Genomic DNA, 16,456 nt, shown 5'->3' with positions numbered 1-16,456 from the left:
GGGTGGGTGGTAGCTCCTCCCTCTCCTCCTGCTGCCGCTCTGCGCATTAGCTTCCTCAAAGCTGAGGGCAAGGCTCGATCGAGGTCAGGTCGGGGCCCTGGGACCCACATAAGACCTGCTCCAAGTAGCAGAGACGAGACACCTGAGTTGCAGGCTCCCCCTGAGGCCAGGGATCTGGGCTTCTTACACTTCCACCTGAAGCAAGGGGCACACCCACGGCAGGGCAAGGCTGGCCACCACCACCTCTGTGCTACCCGCTGGAAGCCTGAAGGCTGACTGACCTCAGGGGCAGCACCCAGGGGCTCAGCTCCAGCCCTAGAGCCTGGGAAACAGGAACACAGGGCCCAGCCAGGCACTCCAAAAACCCCAGGACATTTGCATATCCTTTGGGAATCTGGATGCAATCCCTGAGCCCTCTGTGCCCAGCATCCGAAAACATATCATCTCATTTGATCCTTATAAGAGCCCTTGAGGAGGCTGGGATTTGTTCTACCCATTTTACAGACAAGGAAATGGGCCTGGAGAGGCAGCATGATTTGCCCAAAGCCACATGAACAAGAGATAGTTGGACTCTGAGTTGTTCCATTTGCTGTTCCTTTCCTCCCTGCCGCCATCAAAGGTCCCATCTGCTCAGTGAATCCCAATCCTATGAGAGCCCAAGGCCCTTGAGCTCACCATGTACCAGACGCAGTGCTAACCTCTTCATATGCATTTTCTCACCTCGTCCCCACAATTCTTTGACCTAGGTGCTATCATCATCCCCATTCTACAGACAAGGAAACTGAGGCTTGGATAGACGAGCTGGTGTGCCCCAGATCATACACTGAAAGTTGGTGGGTGTGGGATCTGAACCCCTAGGGGATATGGCCTCAATTACTGATACTGCCCACCATGCCTCCCTGGGCCTTGCCCACTGACCATTCCCACACCTCCTGGCTCTACCCATGGGGCCCAGGGGGGTAGGTGACCAGGAGAATATTGGGCCAGGCCTCGTGATTCCAAGGCAGCACTCGTTACATTTCTTGTCACCTCTGGATCCAACAGATCCTAGGAGTTGGATTGGCCACAGCCACGGGTTCCAGCGTAGGAGGTAGCATCTCTGCAGTTCGTAGAGTCAAGACAGAACACGTGCACACACAGACCTAGCAGTCACGCCTGCACACACACGTATATCGACACATGTCCCTGGCTTAGGTGCAGCTCACCTGTACCTGGCTACCCATGCTTGCGCAGGCATTCCCACTGCTGTACTCACACAGGTACACACAGCTGCCCGCATCTACCCACATGTACACGTGTGAGCATCGTTCACGTGTGAATGTTCACATTAGTGCCCCTTGCAGAGACTTTTGTTTCCACTGTGCACATATATGCACAAGTACACACCCTCAGACTCATCTCTCTCCTCTGGATGGTCAGAACTTCGAGGCTAAAGGTCTCAGCTCCCTGCACATTAGGGTCCTGGCTCCTCCTTCCACGTGGACCCCATCAGCTCCACTGTGAAAGCTGCTTTGCTTTTGAGTAAGGGATATCGCTTTGCCTCATCCGTGACTGGGCTCAGGGCCTGAAAAAGGCAGAAGGACCTTGCCCTCGTTACTGCCTGGGCTCCAGAGGATTCATGGACATCCCCCATAGCAGACGTAGGTACAGGCATGTTGGAACTAAGTCTTTGCTCAGCAACATGGATCCTCCCTATAGAACCTACAAGAGAGCTGGGCAAATAATAAGGGTTAAGTAAATATTTGCTGAATGGTTTGAGAGGAGGTAAGAGAAAGAGCTTCATGAAGAGATGGATGGATGGATGGATGGATGGATGGATGGATGGATGGTGGGATGGAAGAAGCATGGCTAGATGGACAGAAGGGTGAACAGATGAATCAATGAATGGATACATGGATGGATGGAGAGATGGACGGAAGAACAAGTGGATAGATGGGTGAACAGATGAATCAAACAGATGGATGGATGGAAGAAAGGTGGATGGATGTACAGAAGGGTGAACAGATGAATCAATGAATGGATACATGGATGGATGGAAGACCAAACGGACAGATGGACAGACGAGTGAACAGATGAATTGGTGAATGGATGGTTGGATGGATGGATGGACAGATGGATAGGTGGACAGAAGGGTGAATGGGTGAATCAATGAATTATGTACATATGGATGGATGGATGTGTAACAAATGGAAGAATAGGCAAAAAGAACCTCAGTGTCTAGGAGTTTCTGTCTCTCTCTTTTTTTTTCCAGCTGCTGTTGATTACCTGGCCAAAAACGTGAGCCTCTCCACACAGCGCCGTATGAAGCTCGGGGAGCATTCTGCTGTGCTGGGACTCCTGCCTGTGGAAACTGGCCAGGCCTACTAGGGCCCCTGGGGCGACTTGCCCCAGACCAAGTCCCAGCCCAACCCTTACTGGTCCCCGAGCCTCCCAGCCTCAGTCCTTTCATCGCCCTGGGGTCCCACGAGGCCAGGAAAGCCCATTCCCTCCTCATAGCCAGCCCTCTGGAGATGTGCAGCCAGTCTACCATTCACCTATGTTTAGGCACCCAGAGTGACCCCCTTGGAGTCTCCCCCTCTACTCTCTCCCCAGGAGGGTTTCTGGTCAGCCTGCAGTCCTCCCCCCAGTCAAATCCTGTCGTGGCCTCTGTGCTATCTCAGGCACAGAAATGGAAGCTCACCCTGAATAGAGCACCTTGGGCACCCAAAGGAGGAAGGTGTCTGGGATGAGGTACTGGAGCCCTTTGGACCCAACTCCAGTGAGTACCCTGGCCAGAGGTGGGGGTGGAGCTCACAGGGCCACTCTCAGCTGGAAGTGCTGGGAGCCAGCCCTCCCAGCTGGATCTCTGACCCAGGGCCAGAAGCATAGCCTGTTCCTCCTCTGGATGCTGGGGTGCCAGCAGAGAGGGGACCCTCGCCCTGGGGTTTTCCCAGGAGGATCACCCAGGAATTCTGAGGACTCCAGGACCCTCCATACACACCTCTGCTGGGTGTAGGGGAGGAATCTAGCCCAGGTAGGGGTACCAGAAAAAGCAGGAAGAGGTACCCAGGGGGCAGGGCTCATCAGCAGTGGGCCGCCAAGGGTGCAAGGACCCAACCCAGGCACCCAGAGGCAGCAGGCTTCTAGACTGAAGCCCAAATTCCAACCTTGCCCAGCCTGTGCGGGGCCTGTGGAGCCCATGGGCCCTTCAGTCTTCTCATTCTCTGAATCACATGGGAGGGGAAGGAGACCAAGTCTTGTGTAAAGAGGCATAGGGCAGGCTCCGAAGGGGGCTTCGTAGCTGGGGTCCCTCTGTTTGTGGGCAGCAGACCTTTGTTGCCAAAGGCTTTCCTGCTCTGCCTTCAAGTCCACAATCCATGGAGCTGCAGTTTCTCACAAAGCCTCCCTCAGAGACCTGAGCCTGTCCCCTGCATGCCCAACCCTCTGCGAGGGGGACCTCCATCTACCCTTTAAGCTGCTGGGGTGCAGAGAACTTCCCTTGGAGCTCTGGAGGAGGGTTCTTGGACCAGCAAGGACAGCTTACCTAAGACAAGGCCACCAATTCCCCTTAACGTTTGGGGGAAGGGGGCATGTCCCTGTCCCACTGATAGTGGCATCTTTCAGTGTTGATCCACTCTAGGCTGAGAGGGCCCTGTCTACTCATCCAGCACAGTGAGGTGGGGACACATGTGGCCAGTCTTCAGGCCACCTCTCCTGGACAGGTTGGGGATGCCAAAGCTTCCAAAGAATCGGGAAAAGCCACCTTCCTTGGCCATACCCATGGCTTCCTCATATCCCTTCTCTTTAAAAGTTGAGATCTTTGGGGAATGGTTCAAGCCCCTGACTATGCCTCCCTTGGGACTTTCCACCACCTTCACCTACTTATCAGAATTATATTCATCTTCACCATCACCATCATTATAATCTACACTTGGATCACCTTTATCAAGTGCTGCTAGGTTAAAGGCACTTGTGAGGGAGACACAGCCCTAAATCCACAGAGACTGGGCCAGATTGCTTGACCCCGCCTGGGCACGTGAGGCCACCTCTTTGCTCAACCCATGCCGCTTGCTCTCAGCCGACAAGACATTCCCGGAGGGAAGGGCTGCTGCTTTGGGAGTCAACCTGAGTTCCTCCCTACTGGGGAAATGGACTGGCAAGATGCTAGGACACTTTCCTGCATAGATGCCACTTCTGTGACAAATGCTCACCTGTTTCTCATCTTCAGACTTGGTACTATCAAGCCTGTCCTGGACCGTGGCCAGGGTGGCTCATATCTCTGGTTTAGAAGAACCTATACATATATGGGGACAAATAAACTCTTTGGTGGTAGCAGATACCTGGACATGTGTAGCCCATGGACTTCAACCAAGATTTCAACTGGAGCATCTACTGCAGGAGACTTTTGGTTCTTCAAGCTCTGGGCAGACAGGAAGACTGTGTCGTCCCTCGGTGACCCAGTCCCTATGTTTGTAACCATCACAGCCAGGAAGCAGCTCTTAAGATCAACCACGGTCTTCATCTACATTCCTTGAATGGTCAATCCTCCCCCTAACGAGGCCTGGCTCAGAAATCATCTGAGTCCCCTTCTATACCCAGGAGCAGGGCTCTCAGGCAGGTGACATCAAAACAGCCAAGCCTCACCCTCAGGAGGTGACATTCCTATGCTAGGACCAATCCTAAATATCTGCTCCCTGTGATGAAATGAGAATAAACCAAGTGGCTTCTCATGATGTCCATCTTCTCTGGAGTTCTCCCAAGTCACCATCTTGGTAGAAAATGGGACTCATTCCCCCTGGAGCCCCACCCCCCTCAGAAAGAGACCCTGACCCTGGCAGGTTTTCCCTAAAACCTTGTGTACTAGTGTGTCTAGCCAACTCAGTCCATAAAACTCAGTCTTTGTGCTGGCAGCTCACAACTTCAACCAGAGAGAGAACGTGGGACAAGAGGTACAAGGCTTCAAATTCTTGAGGATTGACCACAGCCTGAGAAAGAAGGCCTGAATCCCAGTGGCCAGACCCAGTGGCCCAGAAACAATCCCCATCCATTCCTGTAAATAGAATCCGTAGCAAAATAAGAGATGTTTCCTCCAACTTATCACAAGTAGCTGTCGGTCCTACCTATTGGGGGGGGGGGGTCCCTCTTCTGAGCTCATTGTACATTAGTTGGAAATGTGGTGATGTGCTGTTCGTTTATAGGAAGTTGACTTTTATATAAATATATATATATATACTAAAAAAGGAAAGAAAACCCCCACAGTGTGTGTCGTGCTAGTGCCAGGGACCATCTGTAGGGATATATCTGCATATTGTGTGTTTCAGATTATACATTCCAGGCTCTGTTGGGTTCTTTCATTTTTATTGCTTTGTTTTCTCATTTGGTATTTCTCTCTTGCTATGAAAAAAAAAAAAAGTGATGTGTAAGAACCAAGCTATGCTTTATACTCTTATTTTTTACTTGATTTACCTTTGCCATTCTTTTGCCAGAAGAACATGAAGAAGAGAGATAGAGGAATGAGAGAGAAGGAAAGAAGGATGAAGAGGGAGGTTTGCCCAGAAGAAAAAATGAGAAGGTCAGATTTCCAATCTGACTATGGCTTGAGAGCAGAACAGGTCCCAGAATTTGCCCAGACTCCACCGAGATCCAACGTAGTTTTCGATGGAGCTGGTGAAGCATTCTGAGATTTGGATCCTGGAACTTGGTGAAATTCCATGATTGCCCAAAAAAGACATTCTCTGGGGCCTCTCTCAGGTTGACGTTCTCGCCAAGCTCCCAATGTGCCCTTCACTACTGGACGCTTTTTGAGGTTGACAGCTCTGTCCTGCAAAGGCACCTGACCAAGACCAAATGGGGAGGGGGGTACTCTGGCCGCCTTCTTGAAATGCTCAGAGACAACTGTGTATTGAATGCTTTTTCTGTCAACTCTAACATGGCCAATTCCCCCACCTGGGAAATATCTACATAGCACTCTAGATCATTCCTTCTTCCTAGTAATTGCAACTTGGTTGCTTCCGTGTTTGACTCACAGCCATATTCCTCCATCTGGAAGTGAGCGTGTGTGCATGAGAGTGTGAGTGGGGTGTGTGCGTGGGCCTGTGGGCACAAGGGTGTGTGTTTAACTATAATCGCACCATAATTTATTCAGCTATATGGAGTAGTAGACTAGAAAGAGAAACTGGCATTTGCTTTAACTACCTGCTTGTAAGCGCTTCCTCTGTAACTCAGGCGTAACTGTTATACATTAAAAGAAATTAAAGCATTTCCAAGGTTCCGTGTACTCCATTGATTCCATTCGGCAGCTGCCCTAAAAGGAACCGAGGGGTGGTTGAGAACCCTAATTTAGAGGGTCAGCATAGGACCCCCGGGTTCTCCAGTGCCAAGCAGCTGTTAGGCATGTAGAGGATGCCTACTCAATATTTGATCAATGAATGCTGTTGCTTAAGCATCACTCTGATGAAATCTCAGTTCTGTTCAGTGGGACAGACTTCCTGCTGCTAAGCTTAGAGCCCTCTGTGGCCCTCTCCCGGTACATCGAACTTGGAAGGTAGGAGAATGCTCAGAAGCTTCCACGCTTCAAAGGAAGAAGAAGCAGCTTCCACGTTTCCTAAAGAAGCAGAACCTGGTGTGGGGAATCAGGGGCAGGTGGATTTATGGAGGGGGAGCCCTCAAGAGAAATGCACGAGGAAGTGAAAAATGACTTGGACAGAAGAAGGAGCTAAGCAAAGAGGGGGCTTTAACTGGAGTCTCATTCCAACCTGATAGTCTAGGGAACTCTGGAGCATGAGTAGCACAGAGTTAGTCTCACTTGGGGCCTGGAGGATTGGCTTTTGCTCTAGAGTGTCAGTCATTGGTTGGCTGCTGGCTGCCCCTGGGGATGTGGGTAGGTCAGTAAAGGCTAATGTACTCAAGCAACTCTGGTCCGAGTGGGTCCTATGAGCTGAGGGCAGTTCTCCAGAGGAAGGTTAAGCAATGCACCCTTAGCAGCAACATCACGTCCATTAGGGGACAGGTAAACTGGCCCAGTAAAGGGGATCTGGGCAAGAAACAAGTCCACATACGTTCCCCGGGCTCTAACCCGGGAAACCCATGTCATTCCAGGGCACTGGTTTAGGAAGGGGTGAAGTGGAGGAGTTGCTGGGAGAAACTGTACATGAAGGATTGGTAAGGTGTTTTGATGGACCTGAGTCTCCCTAACTCAGCCAAGCGCTCCAGGGCTGGACGGGGGGAGATTGGCTCTTCCCTCCACCACTTAGTATCCCCACAGGGTGACGAGCTTTGTACCAGCTCTCTAGGAATCCAGGTAGATTATGTCAGAATCAGGGCTCCCAGCCACCTTTCCTACCGTCTCACCCCAACTGTGTAGTTATTCAGTAAGTCAGGAAGATATGGGGGAGAGTCAAGAACTGGTCAAGTTCTGCTCTTAGCCCTGCATATGACTCGGTGTGGGTCCTGAGATAATTTTCTCCCTGTCTCAGACCCTAGTTCCATAAATTTTTTAAAAAGCAGGTTAGATAATCCCTAAAGATCTTTCAGGCTACCCTGATAATAAACTGAGCTGAAAGCTGGTCTGGAAGGTGGCCCAGAGAGTACCCTGAGGGCTCAGAGCTGTCCACTACCAGTGCTGGGAAAGCAACACAGTGCTAGGTGCTGAGTGATGCCAGTTTGCTCCCAGACATAAACTTGCACTTGGGGGCCCTCAGAGAACTCTCTGTCCCCCCCTTCTTAGGGACCTTTTCTAAGAGTCCCATCCAACAGACCAAGGATGGCTGAGAAATGTGATCTCCTGCCCAGACACAGTATGCCCCAGAATAAAATCAGGTTTCTGTGTCTAAAGGAAAAGGAGGGACATCTGGGTGGCTCAGCAGTTGGGTGTCTGCCTTTGGTTCAGGATGTGATCCTGGGGACCCAGGATCGAGTCCTAGTCCCGCATCGGGCTCCCTGCATGGAGCCTGCTTCTCCCTCTGCCTATGTCCCTGCCTCTCTGTGTGTGACTCTCATGAATAAATAAATTTAAAAAAAAAAATAAAGGAAAAGGAAAGAATGACTATTGGATAGATGAGTGTATCAGTCAGCTGTTGCTGCAGTGATGCTGTGTAACGTAGTAGCCTCTTCCTGGTCTCATTGCTCATGCACATCTTATATGAATGAGTCCCACGGTCTTTCCTGGAGTAAGATTTACTAATGAAGGAAAGAAATTCCTCAGACAGGAGATGTGTGAGCCCTGAGACTCTGTTGTGGAGTTGAGTCTAGAACACCTGGTCCTCCTGAGAACACAACTTTCAGAACCCGGTTCCCTCCACTCACCAGGCTGCCACAATCGATCTCCTAGCCCTGCTGATGTAAACACCTATTGCAGGGAGTGCCTCGCTTCCTGGTGCAGGGAGGCACCAGTGAGAGTATGTTCAGGGCTCCAGTTACCTCTACTCTCTCTCTCTCTCTCTCTCTCTCCCCCCCCCCCTCTGGAAAGAATCAAAATGCTCCCTCAGATAAAGCCTTGTCCTTGGTCCCAGGAACCCTCTGTGTGACTGTACACAAGCCACTTCTCCTGATGCTTCAAATGGGAATAAAGTCTGTCCCATTGCATCAGGCTAGAATGCAGTAGCCAACAACTTCAAATCTCTGTGGCTTAAAACACCAAAGGTGTAATTTTTTTCTCATTCATATTTGTGACTGCTACTCATCACAGTCAGCCTGATGGAGAATGGGCATTGCCTCGAGCATTGCCGGCTGCCGGTATCAGAACAAAAGAGAGATGTGATAAAGTGTGTACTGGCTCTTAAAGTGCCCACCTGAAGTGACCGGTGTCAGACACTTCTGCTCACCCTCCATTGGCCAAAGCAAGTCATGTGGCCACACTGACCTTGAGAGAGAGAAAGAAAGTATAATCCATCCTGTACCTGGGAGATGGGGGGTGGGACTATCAGGAACAGCACTTGGGGCCACCAAGCCCACCCATGCAGGGGTTTTCTTGAGGATCGAGTGAGGCTAATGATATGGAAACAAACATTTCTATAAGGACATGCTCTGTGCTCCCTGCCAGGGTGGACCCTGGAGGTAGGGTAGGGCAGAGAGTGGCACTAAGAGAACCACAGAAAAATGGCCTCTTCTCTGAGGAAAGGGGAACACTGACTAAAAAGCTCCTGTGGTGTGCTCATGCATGTACTTTTAGTCCTATCATTGGCATAACAACATTGTGAGGGGGGCGGATTTTACCATTAGTGTACAGGGAAGGAAGCCAAGAGTCAGAAAGTTAAAGTCACTTGCACAAGATCACACAGCTAGTGACTGGTAAGGACTGAGCTCTCCAAAACACGGAGATGTTTCCAAGTCACATCCCAATATTGAAGTACTGGAGACATGGAGCAGCGGTCTTGTTTGAGGGTGGGTGCCGATGATCTGTACCCCATAGAAACCAAGCAGAGCTGTCTTCCACAATCTGGTTCAGGACCAGAGAGCCCTGCAGGCCACCCCCATCATCTGATGAGGAGAGACCAGCTAGATAACCCACAGGCATCAGCACTGCGGTGACCCCTCCCAGAATTCGTACCACATTCATTCTTGGAAGACAAGGGCATGCTGGCTAGAAATATGAGCTTCAGAGAGAAAAGACACTAACATTTATGGTGACTTCTGTGTACCAGGTGATCTTCATCCATTGTTTTAGTTAATACGCCCAACATCTGGAGGTGGCAAGCATTGTGGACCCTCCGATACAATTGAGAATATGGACCCAGAGAAATGAGGCAACTGGCTCCAGGCCCCCAACCAGGGGGTGGAGGAGGAGAGATTCAGACCCCTGACTTGTTCCAGTGTCCTGTCCATCATAGCAGGCTGCCTCCCCAAAGTGCAGATGGGACACTGTGTGAACCAGGAGGACAATACTTCTTGAAGCGTATCAGTCAGCCGTTGCCATAGTAATACTGCGTAATAGGCCACCACAAAACTCTGGCTTACAATAAACACTAATTCTCACTTCCACAGTTTTGTAGGCCAACCATGGTTTGGCTAATAATCTAGGCTTGGATGTTTTGGTAGGCAGATCATCTGCAGAAGGTCCAGCAAGATTCCTATTCCTTGATATATGTGTTCTTGAGTATGGGTGGGATCTGTGCGTATAATGGGATGGTCACTACCTCAACATGGTTACACGATCTGGCAAAGGTGACAGTACAGTCACTCTTGTGATCACATTACATTACACAAGACTCCATCATAATAGACTGGAGTGACATTCTCCCACTGTCTTTAAGAAGCAAGCTGCTGTATTATGACAGGGTCATTGCTAGGATATTAGGGTACCTTCTAGGAGCTGAGAGTGACCCATGCAACAGCCAGCAAGAAAGTGGGGAGTCAGCCTTACCCAAGGAACTGAGTTCTATCAACACCCTAAATGGGTTTGGAAATAGATTCTTCCACAATCGAGCCTTCTGATGAGTTCATAGCCCCCACTGACACCTTAATTTCAGCCTGTTGAGATCCTGATCAGAGAGCCCAGTTATGTTGTGCCCAGACTTCTGACCTACAGCAACTGTAAGGGAGGGTGGGGTTGTGTTAACCCACTAAGTTTGTGATCATTGGTTGGGCAGCAATAGAAAGCTAGATGGGCAGCACAACTTTAGACTCTAGATCTGACGATATTTGTTCTGGGGAGCCCATGAGAAAGGTTGCTACTGGACTATGAGTACAGATCATCAGAGTTCAAAGGGCATTATGGAGATCCCATGTTGAATCCCATTTCAAGTTTCTTCTCTTGTCAGATCCACTAACGTCCCATTGGCCAAGCAAATCTCATGGTCAAGCCCAAGATCAAGGGACTGGGAAGTCCGTTCCACTCACCCTGAAGCCTGAAAAGTCTAGATATCTATTACCGGGGAGTTAAGAATTAGGATCCATTACTTGGGAAATTTAGTACACATGCACAAAATCCCTCTGGCTGGTTTTACCTCCTCCACGTCCATCAGTACACAGCTGAGCATAAGCAGTTACCTCCATCATACATTTGAAGCTCATGAAGCCCCCCTTGCCAGCGCTGCAAATTGGTCCATGGAGAGCAGCACTGCAAATTGGTCCATGAAGAGCAGACCTCCAAGAAAGGAAAGTGGGAACTGGGAGAAGTCAGGGTAAGGACCAGGTACTGGTATGAAATTTGTGGGTTATCAGAAACAGTTTTGGGTAAGACTGACATGAACAGAAGTATTCCCAGGCAGAAGGGCTTAGGTAAGTGTTGGGGCATCAGTGGCTGGGTTCCTTGATTCTTTGGGCTGGGCCACATCCACCTGACCCTATTGAACTGCCTCCTTTTGTGAATCTAGACCTTAAGGCCAGCTCCTTAGCTGCCTATATCATATGGATAAATATTTCCTTTTGCCAGGTATTTCATATACATGATTTGCTTATGGTTTTAAGATGGAAGTCAAACAGCATGTTCTAATCCTAACACCACTACTCGAGCAAGTAGTCTCTCTGAGGACTCAGGGTTCTCATCATCTTATAAAAATGGCATAAACAACGGTACCAACCTCTGAGGCAATTGTGAAGATTACGTCAGCTCACAGAATAAAGAAACCAATTTCACTTTCTTTAGCCCTGCGTTTCACAAACATAGTGACCGTTGGATCTTTTATTATAGGGATGCTTATTAACATGAGAGAGAGATGCCTGGAGTTTCTTAGCAGCCAATGGAAAATAGAAAAACCAATGAGTTACACAAGTACTGATGTCAATGAGAAAATAAGAAACTTGCTAAAGGATAGTTCTCCCTGGTATCTTCCTAAACAGGACAGTGTGATGTCAAAAATAAGAACTCAGGAATAAACTCCTGAAATATATAAAGATGTGCTGTGAAGGATTCTTTTTTTCCCTTTTTAAAAAATTTTATTTTATTTAAATTCAATTAATTAACATATATAGAGCATACTAGCTTTAGAGATAGAGTTCGTTGATTTATCAGTTGTATATAATACCCAGTGCTCATGACATAACATGCCCTCCTGAATGCCCATCCCCCAGCTGCCCTATCCCCCCACCCGCCTCCCCTCCGGCAACCTTGGTTTGTTTCCTATGGTTAAGAGTCTCTAAAAAAAAAAATTTTTTTAAAGTCTCTTTTCCCTCTCCCTTCGTCTTATTTTATTTTCCCCTCTTCCACTATGCTCCTCTGTTTTGTTTTTAAAATTCCATATATGAGTGAAATTACATGATAATGTCTTTGACTTATTTTGCTTAGCATAATACCCTCTAGTTCCATCCATGTCGTTGAAAATGGCAAGATATCATTTTTTTGATGGCTGTAATATTCTATTGTCTATATATACACCACATTTTCTTTATCCATTCATCTGTCGATAGTCATCTAGGCTCTTTCCACAGTTTGGCTATTGTGGACATTGCTGCTATAAATATTGGGGTGCAGGTGCCCCCCATCAGATCACTACATTTGGATCTTTGGGGTAAAGACCTAGTAGCACAATTGCTGGGTCATAGGGTAGCTCTATTTTTAACTTTTTGAGGAATTGCCATAATCTTTTCCAGAGTGGCTGTACCAGTGTGCATTTCCACCAGCGGTGGAGGAGGGCTCTCCTTTCTCCACATCCCCACCCACATTTATTGTTTCCTGACAGTTTTCCTTAAAATTTAATTTTAGCCATTCTGACTGGTGTGGTTTTGATTTATTTATACTTGAGGAACTGTTTCTTATAAAGGTCTTCAATACAGATTGAGGATAATTCAGTAAAAGTAATCCTGATGGCAGGTGAGGAGAGATAAGAACAGGATGTGATGTAGACACTGGATTCCCTGACGTCTTCATTTGACCCCAGGATCATTTGGAATTCCTAAAGAGGGAACGTAAGCTCACCCAAAAAAATAAAATCACACTTATCATGACTTCTTTTTTTTTTTCCAACTGAGCTTTTGATAAATATTGAATGGAAAAGAGTTGGACAGTAAACATCTGGAGAATTTTTAGAGTATAATTATACAGATACTGAAACAGTTTTCTTGTAGACGGCATTGTCAGAATCTGACAATCTCTGTCCTTAAAGGTCCTATGTTTAGACCTTTTACACTTACCGTATGATTGATGTCATTGGATTTAGGTCTACCATCTTATTATTTCTTTGTCTGTAATCTCCTTTTCAAATTTCCCTCTTCTTTCTTCCTGCCTTGTTTTGGGTTGTTTTAGTACATTTTAACATTCCATTTTAGTTTATCTGTTGGCTTTTCGGCATATACTTTAATATTTTTTTAGTGATTGGTCTAGCTATTATTATATATCTACCATCCATCGTCTACTTAGAGTTAATATTTTATAATTTCAAATAAAATATAGAAACTTAAAACCCTTGATGTTATAGCTGACATGTGTATTACATGTACACACATTGAACACTGCCAAACAATATTATACTTTTTCCTTGAACAATCATATATTTTAAAGAACTTAAGAGGAGAAAAATAGTCTATTCTATTTTCCCAGATATCTCCCATTTCTGTTGCCTATTCTCTATTCCTGAATTCCCAAGTTTTCCTCTGGTATCAGTTCCCTTCAGCCAGAACTTCCTTTACTCTTTTTTTTTTTTTTAGAGATTGTCTGCTAGTTAACAATTCTCTTAGCTCTCCCTCATCCAGAAGTATATGTATTTCCAACTTCACTTACAAAGGATTCTTTTTCTTTCTTTTTTTTTTTTTTTTTTTTTTGCTAGGTATTAAATTCTGGGTCAACAGTTTATTTTCTTTCAGAAAAGATGTTCCAATGTCTTCTGGAGTCTGTGGTTGCTGAGGAAATATCCACAGGTACTTGAACTGTTGCTTCCTTTTGTATAAATGTGATTTTTCTCAGAATGCTTTAAAACCTTTATTTGCAGAAGTTTGATTAGATTGTGTTTAGGCGCGGTTTTCTTTGAGCTTATCCTCTCTGGGACTCACTGACCTCTTGAATCTGTAAAGTTACTTTTTTTCACTTACATTTGGAAAACCTTCAGCCATCATATTTTTATTTAATATTTTTCCTGTATCTAACTCCTACTTGCCTTATTCAAGGATTTTGATGATAGAAATACTAGAGCTTTTATTATTGTCCAACAGTTCTCTGAAGCTCTGTTCATTTTTTTCAATCCTTCTTTCTCTGTTTTTCAGATTAAATCATTTCTCAAATTCAGTGACTATTTTCTGTTATCTCCATCCTGCTGTTAAATGCACCCAGTGATTTTTATATTTTTTCTGATACTATTTTGATAGAAAAATTTTAGTTAGTCCTTTTTTTGTAGTATCTATTTCATTGCTGTGAACTTCTATATTTCCACTCATTTCAAGAATGTTCACTTTACCTCATGGAGTGCAGTTATAAAAGCTACATTAAAATCTTTAATAACTCCAATTTCTGAGTCATATCAGGGTTAGGATCTATTGATTGTTCTTCCCCTTGAGAATTGGCTGAGTTTGCTGGTTCTTGATACATCAAGTAATTTTGGACTTTTGAAACATCAGGTTGTGAGACTCTGGATTCTGTTAAAATCCTTTGGAGAATGGGGATTTTGTTTATTTTGTTGCTGTTTTAATTTAGCAGAAAATCAACCCATTTAAGTCCAGATATCAAGATCTGGTGGGAAAGATGGGATTATGTCGGTGTTTAGCTTCCCACACTGTCACAGTTGCATGTGACTGGACCTGCCTTCAGGGAGGCAACACAGAGAGAAATATATATATATATATATATATATATATATATATATATATATATATATATATTTTTTTTTTTTTTTTAAACTCTGGGATTCCTTCCACACTCCTTACAACATGGGGCCCCTTTGCCTTGTTTCTGTATCCAGATGGACAGGTTTTTTCTCTGGGTTTTAGATGCCCCACTTGCCACCATCGCCATCATCTCAATGTAGCTCCACCATAGGGGTTCATCTCGGGGCAAGGCACAGGTTGAAAAAACAATTTTAGAACCCCAGAGATTTCTCACACTCTCTGGCTGACATGAACTTTTTTTTCCCGATACCTGTGGCCAGAAAGACAAGGTTAGATCTGTCCCACTTGCAGATAAATGGGTTCCATATGACCAGTGGTCCTGGAGTTCTCCATAAACTCTCTGCCTACTGACTCCAAGGTTCTGTCCATTCTTGGGCCCCTGGTTCTTCAGGAAGTCTTAATGCTTGGAGGTGCCTAAAATTACCAAAAGAAGCTGATATGAATAGTTTTCTATCAATGATACATTTTATATGTGCTACGTAGTGCTCTAAGCATTATGCACCTACAATCTCTTTCCGTTCTCAAGTCAGCCTATTTTTATACTGAGCAATTCATGCCCTGCTCTGGATCTCACACATAAGGAGCATCGAACTCAGGTTCAAATGACCCCAGAGCCTGCCTTTACCTGCTGGGCTTCGTGCCTCAAACTCAAGGACTCTACATAAGGCAGCGGCTTCAGAGCCAAGGGAGTGGATCCCAGCTATTTAAAACTTACCCCCCCCCCTCCAAAAAAAATGATTTTTCCCCCTCTGTAAGAGGTCTAGGATCCAGGTGGGAATTAAGAGCCCAACCTGGCAATGGCTGAAAAAAAATTATATATGATTGTAGCACCAGGCTGAACTGAATAAGACGTGTGTAACTCATCTGTTCGAACAGTTTTCAAACAGTTCATCTCAAAGAAACATTCCCCTGAGAGGCCAGTCTACGCCAGGTCCTGTTCAAGGTGTTTTAGAAAGAGCTGAGTTGGGGAGAGACACATAGATGATGTCAGTGGCACAAGAGTGGGCTCTGACTGAGGGAAGCCTGGATGAGGAGCATCCACCCCAGTGGTTCCCACCAATGGGTGCAACCTGGGGCCACTTAAAGGGCCGGTGCCAGACCCCACCCCAAACAACTGAATCAGCATTGTGGTGTTGGCGAAGGGTGATTTTTTAAGCGTCCCAAGTGATTCTAAGCTGCAATCAGGACTGAGACCCCTTGACTAAGCTGGAAGGAGGCATCAAGATCTACCCACCATCTGGCTGGGCTCATGGGATGCTGAAGACAGGTAGAAAGCATAAGGTACAAGAAATAAAAGGAACTTTATCAAAATCGATGCTAACCAGTGCACTCGCTGGAGACGAAGGCCAGAAGAGGGGGCAGCCCACGGCAAAGACTTCCCAAAAGAGACCAGACAAGTGGGCCCCAGTTCTGCTAGTAATTTTGTAATCTACGGTACCCCCCCTTACCTCTGTAAGCTCTGATCAAATGTAATTGTCGTCGTCTTATCTTGTTGATCACTTTCTTCATCCATCAGCATCCTGCATGTTGAATGTACATCCTTAGATTCCCGAAAAATACCTTTGTGTGGGTGGAGAATTTACACAAATATCTTTGTGCTGTGGATTTCCTTCTGTTTCTTCTCACGTTCGGGTGACACTGAACTCCCCGCATGGGACTATATTTGAGCATCACCTCTGTGTGCTAGGTAACAGCCGATCAGATTTCGCCTCTGCCTCCACTCCCG

General features: G+C 46.5%; 1 protein-coding gene across 6 annotated transcripts in view; it reads left to right on the top strand.

Moving 5' to 3' along the window:
• PAX7 (paired box 7) overlaps positions 1-6,240 on the top strand; it is a 100,239-nt gene extending 93,999 nt beyond the window's left edge. For all 6 annotated transcript variants that reach the window (XM_072751038.1, XM_072751035.1, XM_072751036.1 and 3 more), the window contains exon 9: positions 2,252-6,240. In XM_072751038.1, coding sequence (XP_072607139.1) covers positions 2,252-2,367 — 116 coding nt within the window. In that variant the 3' untranslated portion in view covers positions 2,368-6,240. The remainder of the gene's footprint in view (positions 1-2,251) is intronic.
• The last annotated feature ends 10,216 nt before the right edge of the window (positions 6,241-16,456 follow it).

This window comes from Vulpes vulpes, chromosome 2, assembly GCF_048418805.1.
Source record: "Vulpes vulpes isolate BD-2025 chromosome 2, VulVul3, whole genome shotgun sequence".
Lineage (NCBI taxonomy): Eukaryota > Metazoa > Chordata > Mammalia > Carnivora > Canidae > Vulpes > Vulpes vulpes.
The sequence above is the reverse complement of the archived record's forward strand: the minus strand, read 5'-3'. Positions and strand labels throughout refer to the sequence as shown.